The sequence below is a fragment of the Lactuca sativa genome, chromosome 9 (genome assembly GCF_002870075.4).
Source record: "Lactuca sativa cultivar Salinas chromosome 9, Lsat_Salinas_v11, whole genome shotgun sequence".
In the NCBI taxonomy this organism is placed as follows: Eukaryota; Viridiplantae; Streptophyta; class Magnoliopsida; order Asterales; family Asteraceae; genus Lactuca; species Lactuca sativa.
The window spans coordinates 31,057,534-31,079,771 of record NC_056631.2 but is presented as its reverse complement, the minus strand read 5'-3'; the positions used below and the strand labels follow the sequence as shown (position 1 = coordinate 31,079,771).

Sequence of the window (22,238 nt, the reverse complement as noted above, 5' to 3'; positions counted from 1 at the left end):
TATGAATTGAGAATCTAACCCGACCCGGCATAACCTGGTCCAATCTATTTAATTAAATGAGTTTAAATTTCCAATTCAATCTAACTTGTTGTAGACTGTAAAGTGCTCCTAATAAACTAGTTGCTAAGATCTAAACGAACTCCTTATTGAGAATATGTATATAAAACTCTCGGTTCAACTATTCGCAAATACAACTATTCCCTTTATGATTACTTAGAACAATTTAAGAATATATTGCAAGAAAATTGATAATACTTCTGAGGTCCTAGTTGTCTATAGTTCGGCCATATAATTTCATTTAGCGAAATACTAAAAGCAAGTGCACAAGGCATAAGCAATGAGTTCAAACATTTTGAACTCCTTATTGAGAATATGTATACTAATAGTCGGTATTTATAAAACATTCAAAGAAGAAATTAAAAAACAAATATATAGAGAGAGAGAGAGCAAGAATTTGAATAGCATAACCTCATTAGAAACCGTTTTCAAATTACACAATCGGAATAAATTTGAGTTTTCAACATCTCATAAACCTGAATCCCCTTGGGGTGTCGATTCACTTTGTCTTTAATAAATTGTTTTTCTGAACAAGCAAGAATTGTGCTCAAAGCCATGGTATTAGTCACCCCTTGTTCTTTAAGCCAATTATACATCATACACCTAAGTTTAACTGTCTCAATAGCATAAGACAAAGAAGAAGGGTACCCACATAAACAAGTCAACTCATACCCCATCTCATTCACCAAAAACCCAATCTTCATTTCAAGAACTTCTTTCGTTTGGTTTACAATTTGAGGCGATGATTTAAGCATTTCCACCACATCTTTTCGGTCAAACCCCATGTTGACCAAACAATCAAATCGTTCTTGAAGCTCGCCAGCTCGCCCACGAAACCTCTTCAGGGCCCGCTTCATTTCATTTGAATCTTCCACAAATCCTAAGTCTAATAAAAACTTTGTTTTCTCTTCGGTGCAATCTTTTGATGAGGGAAGTGGTTTCACTTTTGTTCCAATTGCTAAATTCTTTAATTCTTGTGGGTTTTTCATGATGATGCCACAAAGTCGTTTTTTCCCTGAATTTAAGGAATTTAAAGCGGTTTTCACACCCTTTAAAGACCATGACCCGAGTAAATACGGGTGGGTGCAAAAAAGCTTTGCAATGTTGTCAACTTCCATTTCAATGTCCAATAGGAAATGATATGAACGCCTTAAATTGTAAAGACATTCTTCACCCTTAATTTCAGGGAATTTCATAAAAAACGACAGTATATTGGTTTTTGTAGCTCCAAATTTAGTCAAGAAACCGATAATTAAAACGGATGTAGTTCCTGAGTTATTCAATAAAAGGGTCGGGTGTTGATTGACTAATCTTCCTAATTGCTCGTTTTCACAGCCTAATCTTTTAAATAAGCACAAAAGCTCAAGAATATGTCTCCAATCGTATGAATTTTCCTCTGATAAATTCTCGATAAACCAACCATTCATAATCCCAGAACTCTTTAATTCCTTTACAACCTTAAGAACATCATGAATTGCATCTGGAATCAAAAGTGAAGGACATAAACCCACTAGCTTGATAACAGTGGATTGATCAAGAATGATGTTTTGAAGATCATGAAGACGTGATGATAAAACCCCGTGATTATATCTAAAAACATCTTTGGCTTCCTTGTAAATCTTTCCTATCTTATTGGGAGCAAATCCATATTGACAAAATACATGATAGTTCTCTAGCAACACATTGTCGTCACTTAGAAACATCAAGTTTCTAGGCAAAAAAGTTGAGAATTCATAAGGTTCCAAACCCATGCTCTCAAAAAAGGGTTCGAATTCGTTAATTGGATGGTATCTCAAGTATCGAGTAACAAATTGCCCAACATTTTCTTTATTCTTCACCCCTTTTAACAATTTTCCAAGAAATTTTGGTGAATTACGACTGATATTTTCCGCATCCACAAACTGCAAGCTTCGAGTGGAATGCAAGTAATCTAACAAAGCATCTTGAGCTTCTCGACAAGCTACACGAGACCACAAACCGCCATTTCCATCATCGGGTAACAAATCATTCAAATTTTGACCGTTTTTGGTCTTACAAGCGGCTTTTGTGGTATAAAACCTAGGGTTTTGGGTATCATGGTATGACCCATTTGGGCGAATCGATTTTGTTGAAGATATGAAGCGGTTTCCAGTCAAATCAACAAATACCCATCGGAGGAAAGATGATCTTTTAAGATTCTGTATATGATACATCAATAGTTTTTTAAGATTTTGGCAAGATATTGATGAATGTGGGGTTTACTAGAAAGCCAAATTACTTTATCTTTGTGTAAGAAGATGAAGAGACGATGGAGAGGAGGATTTACCTTGGTATCCATATGGTTTTCGTTAGATGGAGAGCTCTGATTGTCGCCATCGTTGTGGGTTTATGAATTCTAGTGCAGTGGCTGGTAGCCACTAGAGAGGCTCTCATCCAGGGTTTATGGGTTTTGCATTTTGCGACCATTTGTATATTCTTTTCTATCCCTCAACTTTAGGGGAAGACATGTAGGCCCTTGTAGTATACGAAACAATGGTTTAAAAACCGGTTTGAACCGGCCGGTTGGATCGGGAACCGGGAGAGAGAGCGGTTTAACTATCACCGGTTTTACATTGATTTCTAAACCGGATTGAACCGGCCGATTTTTAGAAAAAACGGTCGAACCGGTCAAAATAAATCGGTTCAACCGAATAAAAACACATGAAAAAGAACCATTTCCATAATAAACTTTGGTGATTTTTTTCAAATCTATTTAGTTTTCTCTAAATAAAAACATATGGTAAATGTTATAAATTTTTTTGATGTGTTTGTATTCATCAAAACTATATTTCGTTTCGGTATTATACTTTATTTTCTTTTTGACGTATATGGATTGATGTAAAACACTAAAACTTATAGTTATGTGTTATTTTAATGTATTTGAATTCATCTACAACTTATTTTTATATGTATTTTTAGTGTTTGAACTTGTAAACATCAGATTCATAATTCTTATATGTATGTATGTGTTGGAAAATAGAAAAATACATGAAAATATAGAAACCGGTTCACCCGGCGGTCAAACCGGTTAAACCGGGAACCGGTCACCATACCGGTTCAACTAAAAAACCGGTTTTTAAAACATTGATACGAAATGAGATAGATATTCCTCATTTTGATTATTTTATCATGGAGAGTGGAGACTATTAGGGTGTGAGGAGCATGGGTCTATTGAGAAGGAAGTAGTAAGATAATTAGATTAGACTTGAAGGAGTTAACCTTACCGAGGATATGACCTCAAATAGAAAATGAAAGCTTAGAACCAGAGGCCAGAGGTATTGGAGTACATGGAGGAAGTCTAAGGTCTAGCTTTCGTTCCAATATAAGTGTTTTGCCAGCCAATTTCTCACATTCTTAGTTTTGTTTTCCTATTTACTTAAACCACGTGCAACTAGTATCTACTTTCAACTTACTTCCTATATATACTTTCACGACTTGCGTATTTATCATGTTTTACTTGTTACATATCATTCATTTTCATGTACAGTTTTTTGTTTTCTTTTTATGGTCTCTTCATTCAGACATATTCCTCTTTAATTCATATAGGTTTGATGTTTTTAGTGTAGAGACGTTGTGCAGGGATTATTTCAATGTGGGTGCTATTTCAAATATTTACTTTTATTTATTTGTTTGTATTTATTATTTTTATTTTCCATTGAAGGTCTCCTACGAAAGCAGTCTCTCAACCTTATTTTGGATGATGTCGACCATCCTACCTCCCCGTTACCCCATTTGTATGAGATCAAGTTAACCCCCTTACCCCATTTGTATGAGATCAAGTTAATGTTGTTGTTTTTCCTAGTTCTAGCATGCCATGAAGCCAACTCCAACTCCAACTCCAACTAGTGCATTAAAAAAATACATCAAATTTGGTGCAATTTATATATTTCTTTTTCCATCAAGTATACACTATTATTACCATGTTGGAAATCATTTATTTAATATAAAATTATTGTTATTATCATTATCATTATAGAACTTAGAGTATCTACAATGGTTAAGTTATACTAAAACTTGAAACTATTGTCACATCGTTCTAAAAACTTTAACCTCTAATAGTTAACGTTTTTTTATAAAAATTTAATTAATTCAATCATATCGATCTAAAATGTTCTATAAAACCATTTTATACAAATATTCACTTTTTAGACAAACATCGTATTTTAATTTCTTAAAAATATTACAATATATTATTTCAAAAGAAATGTATTACAACATATCGTTCAGAAAAATTAATACAAACAATTATTATGGAATAGTCATAAAAAAGATTGAAAAAAATTATATAATCATTATAATTTTATATTTCATACATAAAATGTCGTTAAATATTTAATAGAAATAATTAAGTAGTATATAAGTAAATAAATATTTAAAACTAAAATATATTTAAGAGGATAAAATGAAATATAGCTAAAGTATGATGGAATTAAATGACAAAACATAAAAATATATTGACCATTCAATATATATTGAATTGAATGGTCAATGGAAAAATAAACAATAAGTTGTATGTTACAATGGTAATAAGTGATTAATATAAAAAAATGTCAACTGTAATAAGTTTTATAAAAAAATCTCAATTGGAGATACTCTTATTAACTTATAAAACTATGGATTTATACAACCTATATGCTTTCTCCATCACAATAAGAGATAAACTCATAAGTATGTCATTTCACAAACTATATGCAATCAAAAAGCCCAAAACCATACGTATATTTTTCCCACAAACAACTATGATCAACCATAGGTGTCGGCAACTACCACCATCTGCCGTTCTTAAAAAATACCATTCAACTCTTAACTACCATGAAGGTGGTATAATAATGATCACTAGAAAATTAAGCATTTTAAAAGGAGTTGTCCTAGGTTCGAATCTCGCAAGAATCAACATTGAGATGACCAATTGTCCCAAAACATAAACGCAACTCTCTTCTATCAAGCTCTCACTTTTTTCATAACATTAAGTGGGTTTCTCCTATGTAGGTGTAACATCCCAAAAATCAGAGTAAAATTTTCATTTTTCAAACACATCCCAATAACCATAATTGTTTACAAAACATTGTTTCAAAAGTGATGGTCAATAATCAGGGTATCCCAAAATCCAAATAAAATAAAATCCGAAGGGTGTGATCCGCTTCAGGAAGAGGGGAAAACTGGGTCCACGTTATATTGGGCCGTTCAGGATTATTGTCAGGGTTGGCAAGGTAGCTTACATGCTAGAGCTATCGGAGGAGCTTAGTCGGATACACAGCACATTACACATTTCTCAGCTGCGAAAGTGCATTATGGATCAAGAGGAGGTGGTGCCGCTGGATGATACTCAGGTTGATGAATGCCTGAATTACGTAGAGAAGCCTGTGGCCATAGTGGAGAAAAAGATGAAGATCCTGAGAAATAAGGAGATACCTTTGGTGAAGGTACATTGGGAGCATCGGAGGGGGTCTGAGTGGACATGGGAGATGGAGGCTGAAATGCAGGAGCATTACCCAGAGTTATTCGCTGCAACAGACTTCGATGACGAAATCTAGTTCAAGTGGGGGAGAATTGTAACGCCCCGTTTCTCAGGTATTGATTTAATGTGTGAGTTTATTGATTTCAAGGGCTACTCGATGAGTTGATTTCCCTACTCGTCGAGTAGCAGCAGGTTGGTCCATGTGTTTTAATGATCTACTCGCCGAGTCCAAGAAGGGACTCGACGAGTAGGAGCTGGCATATGAAACCCTAAATCTCGAGGTTTTGCACCATATTTAAAGGATCATTGGCCTCCCCCAGCCTCCCCTTTATTGCTTCTTGTCCCTCTCAAACCCTAATCGAGTGTGTGTGTTCCATTGGTGTGTTTTTGAGCTTGGAAGAGGATTTTGTGGAGAAAGGAGCTTGGAGAGCAAGTATTAAGAAGCAAGGAGCTTGTGGGATCCAAAATCTACCTTATTGGGCACCTTCTGGAAGGTATAAATCATTACCCTGACCTCATTTCATTATAGATCCCCTCTTTGGACAAATCCTAGGGTTTTCATGGTATGATTGGAAGCTTTTCTTGTGTGCAAGCTCAGATCTGAAGTTGTAACTTCAGAACTAAGCACCCTTGGGCTTCTTAGTCCATAAATTTTCCAGCTTATGCAAGGATGAGACTCTCCCAAGGTGTAAAGCTTCATTGGAAGCTTAGATCGGTCATTTAGGGCCTTTAGAGCCTTGCATGTGCGTAATGTTTGCAACTTTACGTGATAAACGTGCCTTAGAAGCTTGGATCTGTAATCTGGAACCTTGCCATGGCTGAAAAGGCGTCTGGATGGTTAATAGTCTGCAAGGGCTCGGCGAGTTGGATGAACAACTCGACGATCCCGTTGAAGATGGTCATGAACTCGACCAGTTGATGAACAACTCGACGAGTCCGTCGAAGATTGCCTTGAACTCGGTGAGTCGTTCGAAGACTCGGCGAGTCGGCTAGGGTTTCTCCCAATTCCTAGACACGTATGAACTCGGCGATTTAAAGGGGAAATCGACGAGCCAGTCAAGGATTTCATGACTTCTCGAGTTCAGGAAGGACTCGACGAGTCGGTGAACTGCACTCGACGAGTCGAGTCAACATGGACTGTTGACTTTGATTGTGGACTTTGACTTGGACCAAGGGTTGACCAGTTGACTTTTGAGGGTATTCTGGTAATTCAGAGATTTATGAAAAAGGGTTTTATGGTAACTATAGGTGGTGGAGTTCGTGTTGGTGATTCGAGAGTTGAGCTTTCTAGTTTCAGACGTCAGTTACAAGGTGAGTTATCCTCACTATATCAACAGGGTCTAAGGCACCAAGGTCGGCCCTTATGGATTTGTATCTTGATTATTATTTAATATGTGCATTGTTTCGCATCCTATTAGTTAGGATGGTGATATGCTTATGCTTAGTGATCAGGTTCGGTTGATACCCTAGTTATAGGATTATGTTATGATATGACCTGGGTAGGTCGGTGTGTTGGTTTAGGACGTTGTTATGCTATTGATCTGTTAGATCAGTTTGTCCGTTATTATGGTAGCCTATGAATGTATGTGCACATGTCGTTTGATTTGGGTGTTGGGTTGAGGCGGTCCTGTTGTGTGCTGAAGGCCAACATACCCAGGGCAGTCCGGATAGACTACAAAACCCAAGAGGGTATGTTAGTCAGACCGAAGGCCCGACGAGCGGTCCGGATAGGCTGGAGGCCCCGCGAGGCATTCCAGACGTACCGAAGGCTCAGAGAGCGGTCTAGATAGACTGAAGGCCTGCGAGGCAGACCAGTCAGGCTGAAGGCTCATTATGCTTGTTGTTTGTGTGTGTGTGTGTGTGTGTATATATATATATATATATATATATATATATATATATATATATGGCATGGTTATGTGGTTGGTATTTTGGGGGATAGCTCACTAAGCTTTCGGGCTTACAGTTTCAGTTGTTGTTTCAGGTACCTCTGGTGATCGCGGGAAGGCGAAGGCATGATCGTACTGCTCCTCTCATTGTTATGACTTTTATGATTTGATAATGGGATACTCTGATAACTTTATTTTGAAAACAAACTATGTAATGATTTAATAGATTAAAATGTTTTTAAAAGTTTAAATTGGCTTGAATTTTTGGGTGTTACAAAGGTTCTGAGAGTGGTTCGGATAGAATGAAGGCCCGGTGACGGCGGTCCAGTCATACTGCATACTTTATATTCATGTTGTTGTTATGATATGGTTATGGTTTTTATGGCATTGCTATTTTGGGGGAACTCAGGCTTACAGTTTTGGATTTGGTTCAGGTACTTCAGATGATCGCGGGAAGGCGAAGGCTTGATCGTGCACCTCCTCACGTTTTATTATTTTGATTTCTGGGATACTCTGATATGAAACTATTTTGAAAACAATTTATAATAAATAATGGTTTTTGAATGCTTAAAAAAAGTTTTAAATTTTCATGAATTTTATGGATGTTACAAGCTTAGTGAGTTTCCCCAAAGTACAACCCCACAAACATGTAATCAAACAGATATCGGGTCCACAACCTCCCAGTTGGATTACCCCTAACCCACAACCTTTCGGTTGGAATGCCCCAACTTACAACCTTTGGTTTGGATTTCCAATACATACTGGGTCTACATCTCCTGGTTGGATTACCCCACGTCCCACAACCTTCTGGTTGGAATGCACCGACCCACAACCTTTGGGTTGGAATGCCCCGGTCTATCTCCTCCAAAATTGAAAAGCTTCAGGACGATCTGGCTATAGAGAACAAAATCATGGATCAACTCGCTGTTAAAACTGAAAAGGCGAAGGTTCTCTCATTGAAATTATCTCATGCGAACTCACAAATTGATACGCTCAAGTCCAAAAAATCTATGATCAAGAGTTGTGTTGCTAATGTCAATGCTCACCTGCATACTCTCATCGAGACTCGTGATTCTCTTCTCACAGTCTCTGTTCGTCAGCGTCTTGCTGAGAAATTGAAGCCCATGTTCTCCATGCTTGACCGAATTGAGGGTGTTTTGTAATCTTCTATTCCTAAACAAGGAGGAGAACAACTTTTGGTGTTGGCAAAGCAACTGATGGTGGTGATGAGCATGAACAAAAACCACCAAAGGATAATGTAGCTTCGACATCAAGAGGAAAAGAAAAAAATGGTTGTTGATAATGATGAGGAAGAAGAAGATGAAAATGAAAATATAAGACGGAAGGCTCGCCGTGCAGAAAGTGACGAAAATTATCGAATTGTCCAGGAAGCTGAAGAAAAAGAAAGGAAAGCCCGTGAAGCCCAAGTCACTCTGGAGACTTAAAAGCTTCTTTTTCCTGCGTGGTCTTTGGAATGCATTTTGAATGAAGCCATTGATAATCCAAATACTTCTTGGCTTGAGCATGTAGTATCGTTTGATTTGGAGAACTCTCTGGATTCGCAGCTTGATCTTCCAATCTCACCGAAGGCCGTTCAGTTTCGTATTTTTGACAAGATTGCATACGTTTCTCTTTCTAACAATGATGTTGATCAGATGCTCTTCTCGATTTATCTTAAGAACATGAAGCCGCGGTACGAAACATGGATTTTGAAGAAAATAATTGTTGTGAAGGTTTATGGCCCCATTGAAACCGAAAGCTTCTTGAATGCTCATTTCAAGGTTGCACGAGGAGTTGCGAGTTCAATGTTTGAATTTACTCTGGCGGATTTGCCCTGTCTAAACCCATTCGATTGGATTTCTCTACTGCTTCTCTTGCTAAAGGATGAAAACAAATTTGAACCACTTGTAAGGCACCTTAAAAGATTTTTGGTTGGTTACATCCAAGAGGTTGGAAGATGGATGTGGAAATCGTAACTGTCCTTCTCAAGAAACCTACAATGCTTCCCAAGGAGCCTCTGAAGGATCTTGATAAGATGAAACTGGGAAGAATACGAAGGGAGGATTGGAGTGTTGCATTTCAATTACGAGAGAGAGTTGATACTGATTTTCATAGAGTTTGCTTCTTTCTGCCTGACAAGCATCTATACTCCACCTCATGCATGGAATACATCTTGGAGTTGATAAATCAGTGCAAAGAAAACAATGTCGAGGACAAGAAATGTTTCTCATATATGATTAACTGGTACATATTGGTTCGCAAAACTCTGTTGGGGATAATACCGAAGCTCTTCGTTGTTCAAAAACGCCAACATAACTGAAGAATTTGTCTTCCTTATTGACACAAAGGGGGAGATTGTTGGGATATTTTGTGTTGTGTCAATAATGTTTTGAACTTTAATAGTCTATTTTGTAATGGGTTGGGCCTGTCCACCCGGTACTTAAAGTTTGTAGGGTTAGACTATATATAGTGCATGCATGCACCGTACTAGGTAGTGATTGTATTTTGCCCTACTTGCCTTTACAGTAGAAGTTCTTCATCGAGCTCTTATAAGGCAATTATTATTAATCATTCTACACAAGTTTGATCATTGCATTCATTGTTTGATTTACTTTTCTGTTAAGAATATGTTGATCGTCTCTCATTTATTCTTACAGAGAGTGGACACCTATTCAACTACCATTTTATAGGCAGTTTCCTTATACTTCCTTATAGTTCAGCTTCGTGATTGAGGCACACTAAAGATTCGACTGAGTTAGTCTTATACATATAGTAATTAACATTTAATAATATATATACAAGGTGTATTTTAAAAACTTTTCTAAAATATTAGGTTTAATTTAAATTTTCAAAATTAAAGGAATTACTTTAATTAAAAATAAACCAATTAACATTCAATCTTTATCTTTTAATTAACAATTAATCAAACTAATCTAAATCTCATGAGTATTAAATAGTTATTTACCATTAACTATTAATCAAATAATTTAAATTTAATCCTAATCCATTTTCATCTATATTTTCGAAAATCAAGGAATAATATCCTACTTTAAATAATTTAAAGGTAATAATATCAAATAAGGAACCCCTATGGATTTTGCAAATAAGGGTAGAGGCTAGGGTTTCAAAAAACCTATCCTTAGTCGAAAGTTAGCCTTCTTTAGGGTTTAATTTCTATAAACCCTAATCTTGATCTATTCAACTATTATTCATATTTAATTGAAAACCAATGGACCTGATACCACTGATGGAATTTACAGGTTACAAAAATCATATTTTTGTAGAAAAACTTAAACCCTAAGTTTTCATGCAACCTAAAGGGTCTATGATTTCACTATTGAATGCAATAACCATCAAGAACCCTAGTATTTTCGAAGAATCATAGAAGGGTTTATAAAACCATACCTCTTGATTATACTAGTCAATAATCAAACAAAATCCTTCTTGAAATTGCTTGGAAGCTAGCACCAGAAATCGCGTGCCTCTGATGGTTCACACCCAACCCTAGCAACAAGGAGGCTTAAATACAGAGGAGAGGGAGATTAGAAATTTCGGCTTTCTCTTGAGATAATGATATGGCCGAAATTATAAACCCCATGGAGGGTTTATATAGGTGACTAAGGGAACTAGGGTAAGACAGGTTTCCTTAAATCAACCTTATCCCTTTTCTTTGCTCCCTAAGGCATCCAAGGCTCCCTTAATGCCCAGGGAAACCCTAAAACCCTTCTAGAATTCCCCCCTCTTAGGGAGGTTCTATAATTGGTCAATGTTCAACTTTTAAACACCGTGTTGAAACAAGAAAGTGAACCTCTTCAGCTAAGATGGACACGAAGACCCCAATGCCTTTGTGAACCGGAGAAGTATCAGCTGAAGACTGTTTGTCATCATGTATCACCCCAAGACGAGAAGAAGACCCACAGACGCTTGTAACATGAAGACTGCAACAAGTTACCTTTATTGATTTTGCTTGTAATCTTAGTATTACCCGGTGTACTCTTTAGGCTCACCGAAGTCAACTACTTTGTAATAGTTTATTACCTTCGTGTATCTTTTGGGATTCTATAAATAGAGCGTCCCACTTCATGTTTACTTACCAATTTCTGAACTTATCAATACAAGATCTTTCATCTCTATATCTACAGTTATCTTAGTGATACTTTAACCGAGTCCCTCTTCACTTATGTTGTTCATCATTTTCTAACTTGTGTTTGCATGAAAACCATGTTACGATTCAACTAAGTGTCTACTTGTTTAATGCTTACTGATATAAACTTGCTGCTATTTACATTCCTTATATTTCCGCAATCTCACTATTATTTTTGAGCTAACAAAGATCCGTTGAGATTTACTGATTATTCCGCAATATATTATTATGTTACTAATTTTTATTAAGTTCTTCTCTTAACACATTGTCTTATTTAGTCATTCCACTTCTAGTTATTCCAATTAATCCCAAAATAAATTCTGATTAATTTATAATTAAATAATACTGTTTCTAATTAAAATATTATTTTTATAACATATTAATAAATTCATTTATTGCTATTTATTAATTATATAATAAATCAATAAATAATTCTCTCTCTCTCTCTCTCTCTCTCTCTCTAAAAGTCATCCTATTCAATTACTAGGTTTGAGGGCAACCCAAAAGAACTTTGCTAATAATTAAAATAAATATTGATTCAATTATTGGCTTAGACATCTAATCGAACATTTTTTGGTAGCAGCCTCTACCGGCTTGTCTATATTTGTCGTCCCTCTGCTTCTTGTACTCATCATAAGGCAACCGCTCTTTTTTTTGGCTTTCTCCAATCTTCATCATATTTATCACCACTAGAGTAAAACACTTGTGCTTTCTTATTCCCGTGCTCATCCATACCGCAATCCTTCGTTAAATGTGGCCATAGCTATTGTCACATCCAACTCTTATAGCGTGTATAGATTGATCCATTTTCGTCATCCACCGGTTTATATTCTCAAATTTTGCCGAAAATGCGGCTATGTTCTTGTTCCCTCTATCTCCTTTACCTCTAGTAACAACTTGTTGTGGGTTATGTTACTCGCGTGAGTGCTTTGTGAATTCTTCAGTTAACTCCTTAATGGTTGTCGGTTCTTTCTTTGTCATTGGTCCTTGAGAGTCAAGAAGTTTTCTGGTTGTGACATTCACTCCATCATAGAAAATTGACACTTCTTGGTGGACATTTAGATCATATTGGGGACAACTCCTAAGTTGCCCTTTGAATCTCTTCCATGCTTCATATAAGGACTCTCCGACTTCTTGTTGAAAATTAGAAATCTTTTTCTTTAGCTTTGAGATCTTTGAAGGTGGACTGAATTGCTTAATGAAAGTGTCACGAAGATTTGCCCAAGTAGTAATGGGTCGGGGTGGAAGTGATTTCAACCAAACTTTAGCTTCACCAGTAAATGTCACCGGAAGCATCCTAAGTAACACTGAAACTCGTGGCACGTTTGGAACATTGAAGTAGTTTACAATGTCCTTTACTTCATCAATGTGCTTGAATGTGTCTTCGTAATATTTCTTGGAAAAAGGTATGTCTTTGAGCAATGATAGAATGTGCCCCTTGAGCTCAAAACTTCTTTTAGCTGGAATCTCGGGTGGTACACGACCTAGTCAATTATCTTCATGTATCTTCTTCTTGTAATCTCCCATAGTCATTCTTGTGATATTTGCCATTTCTTTAACCTCACTTTTTATATCGTCTTTGTCCGTATCAATTTTTGTTCCTGTCTTGTAACCAATTCCCTTCTTATCAGGTGTCCTCTCAAAACATTCAAAACCCTTGTTCGTCTGAAAACTTCTAGTTGACTCGTTGACCTTCTTGTTCTTTTTTTTTTTTATGAAAAGTTGATTATGGATCTTGAAGTGATGGAACTATTGGAGTTTTAGATCCCCGGGTCATAAATTACTGAATAAAAAGCAAAAACACATAAATTGAATAAAAATTACTAAACTAAAAACTTACCGAGACATAACCGCGACGTGGCCAGAACAACCACGACGTGGTTGCAGCTTAGAGAGAAAAATAAATGCAGAAAAATAACTTTTTGCAGTTCTTACCCCACACAAATGATTGAATAACTAAAAGCAATTAAACTATAAAATAAATAAGTTGTTCCCCGACAACGACGCCAAAAACCTGACATGCACAAAAGTACATACTTGTTTTAAATTGGGTTTAGGTCATTTTTGTCACTTAACTTTTGGTTTTGTGCTCATTTGGTCACTTAACTTTTGGTTTTGTGCTCATTTGGTCACTTAACTCTTTTTAAGCTTTAAAAAGTCACCAAACTTTTAAATTCATTCTAAAATAGTCATTAAACTTTTGGTTTGGTCACTTAACATTTAGATTTGTGCTAATTTAGTCACATAACTTTTAAAATTATGCTTATTTCTTTACCTAACTTTTATAATTATGCTCATTTTTATAACTTTATTTTAAAAGTTTAGTGACTAAATGAGCACAATTTCAAAAGTTAGGTGATTAAATGAGCACAAATCCAATAGTTAAGTGATCAAACTAAAAGTTGGGTGACTAAATAAGCACAAAGCCAAAAGTCAGATGACCTTTTAAAACTTAAAAAGAATTAAGTGACCAAATGAGCACAAAACCAAAAGTTAAGTGACCAAAAATGACCTAAACCCTTTTAAATTTATAACCCAACTAACTTAACTAAATTATGCACCTATAGATAGTGTACCTAATCAGATTAAAGATTAGTTTGGATAATTCGGTTGTCGAACACATGGAACACAATTTAATTAATTAATCTAACTACTTCTAATTAAACTAAGAGACCAAATTAAAGTGGGGGGGGGGGGGGGGGGGGGGAGGGGTTTACTGATTTTGCAAGATCAGAAGAACTTAATTCAATACTATCAACTAAACAATTAAGCAAACAAAGAAAACAAATTTACTTAAAGATTTAAAGAGTACTTCTGCTTAGATCCGATTTCACCTTCTTCTATGGTTGATTTCTAGGGGATAGAATATATTGATTACCAATTTGTTAACTAGCGATTATGATCAAATATCTAGACTAATCAATTATGAATTACCATGCAATGATCAAGCACAAGTTAAACACCAAATCGACAATGTAGTTACTTTCCTATGTTCAAGTTAAGCAGCCAAGCACCAATTAAGGTTAATTATGCTCTCTAACACAGTTAAAGCTACTAGCTTTGATTACTTTATATAAGATGTGATTAATCCTAACTCAAATTATGTAATGAGCATAAACAATTAGGTGACAAATTCATGCAATTATAATGATCAACTATTACGCAGAATATGATTTATAAGCAATATAAACTAGAACTAGAACATGTTAGGGTTTAATTATCATACCCAAGCAAAATCAATATCTAATATCCATAAATTGAAACCAACACTATAAGATTAGGTTCATCTTCACCAAACATAAGTATAAGGTTTTTAGCCTCTCATAGTTGCAGAAAAATACACAAAATTCATGCAAATTAGACTAGACGTAAGTATATTTAGCAAACCGAATGGATATAGGTAGAATTCTTCTAAATCTTCTTCAAATCTTGAGCTCCAATTGATTCTCGATCTTCTTTTGAGTTTCCAGAGGTTTTTAGTCACAATTCTCTTCAGAAAACTAGCCTGATGTTCTTCCATTCGACCTAATGTTCGGATATTTATAATTGCCATTTATTTGATCACCACGTCGTGGTCTTCATGCATATCCCGTATTCTCCAAGTCAGCTCATTGGTCGAGAATCTTCTGTTTACCACGTGGTGGTGGATGATCACCATGTCGTGGTCCTCTGTCTTCAAGTCTTTTTATTTTTCTTCTTTTTGTCCTAGCTCCCGTTTTCATGTTTCCATCTCTTTTTTCGCTTCCTTTTTTTTCCAATCATGTCTTTGCAACTACAAAATAAATTTCAAACATAATAAGTACCTTTTGTTCAAAACTAAGCATAATTGTAGCTAAAAGTATTAAAAATATGCATGAAATACATGATTAAATATACACCGTCCCCCGATCTAGTGTTGAGTCTGAAAATAGAGCTATGGAAAATGTATAATGCGAAATGACATGGGTTAGAAGACTCCTTAGAGATTTAGGAGTAACTGAAGACAACTTGATGCGACTTTATTATGATAGCCAATCAACCATTCATATAGCTAAGAATCAAGTATTTCATGAGATGATCAAAGATATTGAAGTCGATTGTCACCTTTTAAGAAACCGGGTTGTGAGAACACCTACAAACCTTCCATCAATCCAACCGGTTCACATCAGGACTCAACATCAGCTTGCATACATTCTCACAAAACGATTACGAAAAGTACAAATAGATTTTATTTGTAACAAGTTGGGCATGATTAACATATTTGCTCCAACTTGAGGAGAGTTATATATATATATATATATATATATATATATATATATATATATATATATATATATATATATATATATATATATATATATATATATATATATATATATATATATATGTTATCTGATGCTTTTGTTAGTTAGTTTCCTATTATAGATAATAGTAGTTTGTGTATAAAGAAGCTTGTACCGTTTCTGTATTAATAAGAAGAAATATTGCTGAAAATCTCATTTAATCACAAATACTATTATAATAGTATAGATATGTAGTCAAGTCAATAATTTTTTGGATAAAAAAATCATTAAATTCTCGGAACAAATATAAAGATGTATATTTTAAAAAATACAAATATAAAAACATTGCTCACGTTATATAATAATTTTAGTTGGTAAATTACATAATAGTATCTTTTGATTCCTTCATGATTCATGAATCATCATATTAAAGCATAAGAATTGAGATTTGCAAACAACATATGTGTTCCGTATCCAGCTCAAGGAAAGACTAGTAAAAATTTCACGTATAGCCCGCCCGTATAAGGTGAATAACCAAGCTAAAATTTTAGTACCCAATTCAAAAATAACTTGGGCCTGAAAGCCCACAATACCTGTTGCATTCCATTTTTTAGCAAGTAATAAGGTTAGAGTCTGTTAACTGAAGAATGTTTATTAAAATTAAGATTTTTTGAAAAACATATTGGTCATTGTTATATGTTGCTAATTATTGAGGGATAATGACTTTAGAAAGTAACGAATTTTCAGCTTTGCTCATATTTAGTCATTGATTTTTTTAATGCTTGATTTATCTCTGAATTATTTGAATTTGTTCATATTTTACCCTTATAACCGGTTACAACCGATCATAAGAGTAAAATGTGAACATTTCAAATAATTCATGGATAAATAAAGTACGAAAAAATTTCAATGACTAAATTTGAACTAGATAAAAGTTTGTTACCCTCTCATGTCATTATCTCTTTTTGTAATCATCATTTAGTTTATTTTGCTTTGTGTTGTGTTTGTAAAGAGTATTAGATAATAAAATATGTATCCCAAAAGCATGTTGTAGTTCATTGCTTTAATCCTAGTCAATAAGATAAACTTTTAACTAGAGTTTATTTATTCATGTATAAATGAACTGCCAACCTGCAAAGAAAAAATAATCAGTAGAGTTTCACAAAGGCAAAAAAACATATATGAGCAATAAAACGAAAAATAGATCGAAAATTAAAAGGAACATGGTGAGAATGTACATATAGAACCAACATACAAATAGAAAACGTAGATACAATTAACAACTAGAAAAAAATATAGACAAAACACATTGAAAATAAAAACAACGAAAACTAGGTAGAATACACAAACAATGTAAAGACAACTAACACTTAAACTACTCATGTACTACTCCATGACCTTGATCATACGCATCCACACTCTCTAATCAAAGCTCGTGTCCTTTTAAAGAGAGAAACCTCATTCAAATTTAACATTGCATTATTTTCACACTTCTTTATCATTTGTTCTCTCTTTCTCTCACAATCGACAACGACCGTTTTCACCATATGGAGTGAAAATAGTTGCCTATGTTTTAAGTATATGTTTAAAATCTCCACAATCTTTGTTTCTTCAATTTCTATGTGATTAAAGCTGATTCTATTGTATTTCTAAGTGTTGTTTCTATTACATTACACAATAAAGGTATATTACATACTTAATACAACATCTTTACTTTTGTGACCTTCATATTCAGCTTGTGCTCATTCTTAATAACATTTAAAACCATTTACGGGATAAAGGCTTGAAAGGGTAACAAACTTTCAATTTTGTTCACATTTAGTCATTAAACTTTTTTCATTCTTGATTTACCTCTGAATTATTTGACATTATTCACATTTTACCCAAACATAATTATTGAATATCTGAAGGGATGATGTCACAAATGATTCTTTCAAGACTTGCAATTTTGGCCCCACAGTTTAAATTTACAGGGCAAACTCACCCCCCATAGGGATTTTCAGGGAAAAATTCTTCACATGTGGCACTGCAAGAGATAATTTAAAGAAATCGAACTCCCAACCTCACGCCCCACATTATTATGTTTTGAGTAATAGTTTATTTATTATTATGTAAAATATATTTTCATATTAAAAATATTTAAGTAATACTACCTAAAATAACTCAAATATTATAAAATACACCAGTACAAATTTATTAATAAACGGGAGACATAAAAGAACTAATGTGTGTGTGTGTGTGTATATATATATATATATATATATATATATATATATATATATATATATATAAGTTTAAGTTTTATGGAAAATAAAAAAACTAAAAAAAAACTCTAAAAATCATAAAAATACATAAAAAAAATACTTATAGATCACAAATCTTTTTTTTTATTTATTTTATATTATGAAATTTCGCAACTTTTTTTAAATTTTCGTTGAAATGTTTTTTAAAAAAAACAAAAAAAATGAATTTTTTTATAATTTTTCAACGATGTTTTTAAAAAATCTGTGATTTTTTGAAAATCAAAAAAAAAAGAAAATTGTGATCTTTAAGTATTTTTATGTATTTTTAGGGTTTTTTTGTTTTCAAACTATTCCCTATATATATATATATATAAAATGTACTTTTACCTATTACATATTTTTATTATTTTTTATTATTTAAATTTTGAATAATTTTATAATTTTAAGTTTTTTTTATACAATGTTAATATATTATTGAATGGTTATTAACTATAAATATATCTGGTCCGTTAATTTTAAAGTGTGTGCGAAAGATAAAAAAATAGGCCTCTGAATATAATTTATTTATATAATAAAAAACATTGATAAATTGTTAAGTTTTACAAAATTAACCAAACAAAAATATTTCGGTGATTCGTAGTGATCGGTCACTACCCCGTCGTCAATACTAGTATACGCAAAAAAGGCCTTAAAACGATAGGGACATGTGCGGTGGCACAACCTACACATGCCTAGGGTCGGGCCTAACTATAGATAATTACAATATTTGTTAACATGTTTAAATTTGTTTACGTGTCAATAGAAACCATTTCTGAAAGAGCAGTACAATTCTTCCTAATAAATAAAGATCTTTTTGTCACATGTTACATTCTTATTTATTTTGTCACATGTAATTTTGTGGTTATTTCAAGTTAATTTTTATTCCACATGTAATTTTATGGTTTTTTCATTTTATTAAATTGTAGATAGTATTTATATTTATATTCAATAATAAATGCATATCAATTTCATTAATAAACTTTCCTTCTAATTTCAATATCACCAAATTAAAAATTCATTAATTTTCTTTATTTATTTATCTAAATCTAAATTATTTGTTTAAATTTAAAAGAGAAAAAAAAACACTTTAACTTTTGTAATTCAATATTTTCTTACTTTTCTTATAATTCATACTTTTCAAATGTTTAGAATTTTGTATTTATTTTTTTTAAATAAACTCATGTAATATATGGATGTCACACCTGGTTTCTATTATAAAGATATAGAGATAAATGAAAAAGTTAATATGATACAAAGACCATTAACATTGAATTTACATGGATAGTCAAAAAGGTTGTTATTCAAATGTAAGAAATGAATCAATCAACATTCAATATGTGTAATCAATCAACATTTAATACGTGTAATCGAGTCATTGAATGATCTCTAAGACTGGTAGGTGTGGGTAACGCCCATACAAGCGTTATTAGGAAAAAGACAAAAAAAAAGTGTTATAATATATTATGATGGTAACGAGGAGCAACGCGCATAACGTCTGATAACGGGGAAGGGGGGTTGTGTTCACGTGTTATATATAACACCCAATAACGTCCCTTGGAGCGTTGCCCATACCCACCTCTCTAAAAGAAAAAAGCTTCTAAATAATTAAGGAACCTACTTTCTCCGAACCATCAAGAGATTAGAGTTACACGACACTAAATGGGATAAAACCGGAAGAAGATGAGGATCTAAAACAAGAAAAAAATATTTATAAATGATAAAGCCAAATTAAAGATATATAGTCCAAGTTACAAATTTGCTAGTATCAATCATCGTGTTTATGTGAACATGATTTTATAATTAAGTTTTGATATCAGATGATACATCTAGATTTCAATCTTGAAACTAATTTGTTCTGAGCGGATGTGATCGATTAACATACATATTCATCATTTAAATTCATAAGTTATATTTTTCTAAAAGATGACCAAACTCACAAGACACGTAAAATTATGTTTAAGCGTGCACATACATGATATGAAATTCTCAAAATTAACCCATAGCTAACAGCTACAAATGTATATTATTGCACACCTCTATGCTTGCATGCATATTTATCTCATATACCAATTCCATACATAGCTTAAAGTGCTAAATAACCATGATGAGTAGTTGTGCATTCGTCATTGTTTACTTGTTTCATACATGCATTTCACGACCAAAAGATTTAGGGTAGATATACATTGTATATATGTCAATCTTTAAGTATGACATATTATTGCCTTTTCTCCATCAATTATTGGCTTGTTGAAGTAGTACACAAATGCTTTCATCATGTACATTTGTATTAGTTTTACATAAGAAAACCACGCAAATCTTTTTATTGTCATCCATATATCGTTGCTAATCAAAACTCATCACCTTCTTTTGTCATCCATGTTAGCCAGTTGTCATACGAGATTACGTCTCACTTTAGCCCTTCTTTTATTCTTGATTTGGTTTTTTACGTGAAAAATAACCCCCTCCCGACCTCTCCTGTTCTGTTTAAAACACGTATGCCCTAAACCTGAATAATATGATATGACTTCTTGAGCCACAAGTATTAATTATGATGGAATTCAATCAACAAATTTAACTAAAAGCCTTTACATTTTACTCTTAAGTGTTAAGTGCATTATTATAAGTGCCATGTTTGTAATCTTTTAAGAATCATGGTGTTTAGTTTATAGTAGCTATTTATTTTTATTGAACCATTATACTTTTACTTATGTTTATCACGACACTGTATTTTGAAAAAATCTTTCAATTTTAACAACTTCTACTTTATATATAATTTGATAAATAAAAAAAACATGATATTTGATGAGAAAAATAATTATTCTTTATAAATACTTTAATGATTTAAAAGGTAGATGTTGAATAAAATAATTGGCAAGATCTACAAAGGAGGTTTAGGTTTTATGAATGATGGTGTGGGGACTTGTAATAAAGCTAAGAGGTGATGCATAGTTGCATATACCCAAATCTTCCTTTTGTGATTTTTGAGTTGCATAAATCTTTGGCTACGTACATGTGTGAAAATACATTTTTTTTGGTTAAGAAATTGATTAGGTTTAACCGGCATCTTTGAAAAAAAAAAGGTTATCTATTGTGCATCAAGAGACAAAGGACTCTCTTGTCATAATTTGAACATTTGTTTTATATTAGGAAAAAAAAAAACTAAAAACGTGACTATCTTCCAACTCGAGTTGGGTAAAGCGTTTGATTTGTTTTAAAAGCTCTTTCTAGTCATTTTTGTTCTAAAGGTGCATAGAGATTTGTCTTGAAGGTTGTTTGTTTTTTCAGAAAACCATTTGTCTTAAAAATTAATATCTTCTTCTCCTACAAGACATGTCATGTGTTCTTTCAAAACTCGAGTTTGCACTTCCTGTTTGAATGGACTTATGTTGAATATTATTATATAGAGAAATTAAATATCTTCCTATAATTTATTCCTATTTATCTTTCTATCTATGTAAAATGGTGACATGTGTCATATTTGGATAAGATTATCATTAATTTAATACATTTGTCATTATTTCAAATGGATAGAAGGATATATAAGAAGAAAAATAAAAGGATATTTAATTTTTCATATATATATATATATATATAATTTGACATTTTCATTTGGATAAGACAATGTAATGATTATCTCCTTTATCAATTAAAAAAATAATAATATAACCAATAAAAATAAAAACATTGTAATTAACAAGATCACTAATGTTAATAGTAATAAGTTAATACTTACATTCAAAAATAATAGTAATAGTAATAACAGTTTCATTATTACAAATAACATAGTATATTATTGTTATTAAAATTACTACCAAAAATACCTAAACATAATAATAATTGTATTATCAGTAGTATTGATAGTTTAATACAATCTATTATTAAAATAGTTAATCATAGAAATATATTTGATACTAATTCAAATAATAACTATCAATTCATTGTGCTGTTTCGAAGTAATCATGTGTGCGTTGATGATTATGAAGTCGATGTTGAAGTACATGGTAGTGTAGCAGACCAGAAATATATGGTTCGTTAACGAGATAAAATTGTTAAACATTTAATGAAAAATACGGAATAAACACTTTATATTTTTTGTATGCTTGATGTGTGGATTAAATTTCAGTATTG

General features: G+C 33.0%; 1 protein-coding gene and 1 non-coding gene across 3 annotated transcripts; one reads left to right on the top strand and one right to left on the bottom strand.

Annotated features, from left to right (window-relative positions):
• Positions 1–442: 442 nt before the first annotated feature.
• On the bottom strand, positions 443–2,495 carry LOC111878653 (transcription termination factor MTEF18, mitochondrial). 2 transcript variants are annotated; one of them, XM_023875168.2, is made up of 2 exons: positions 2,363–2,495; positions 443–2,234 (listed from the first exon to the last, which is right to left on the bottom strand). In XM_023875168.2, exons 1-2 carry the CDS (start codon positions 2,372–2,374, stop codon positions 486–488), a joined length of 1,761 nt encoding a protein of 586 aa, XP_023730936.1. In that variant the 5' UTR covers positions 2,375–2,495; the 3' UTR covers positions 443–485. The 2 variants fall into 2 exon arrangements, with proteins under 2 accessions (XP_023730936.1, XP_023730935.1); XM_023875167.2 differs by having other exon boundaries at positions 443–2,489.
• Positions 2,496–12,626: 10,131 nt separating this feature from the next.
• Positions 12,627–12,733, top strand: LOC111878704 (small nucleolar RNA R71). The gene has a single exon (XR_002845855.1). It is a non-coding gene; the product is annotated as a small nucleolar RNA R71 (small nucleolar RNA).
• The last annotated feature ends 9,505 nt before the right edge of the window (positions 12,734–22,238 follow it).

Bases quoted from the DNA above. Each gene is read 5' to 3' on its own strand.
- LOC111878653 (XM_023875167.2), bottom strand. From the start codon at position 2,249: ATGTATCATATACAGAATCTTAAAAGATCATCTTTCCTCCGATGGGTA.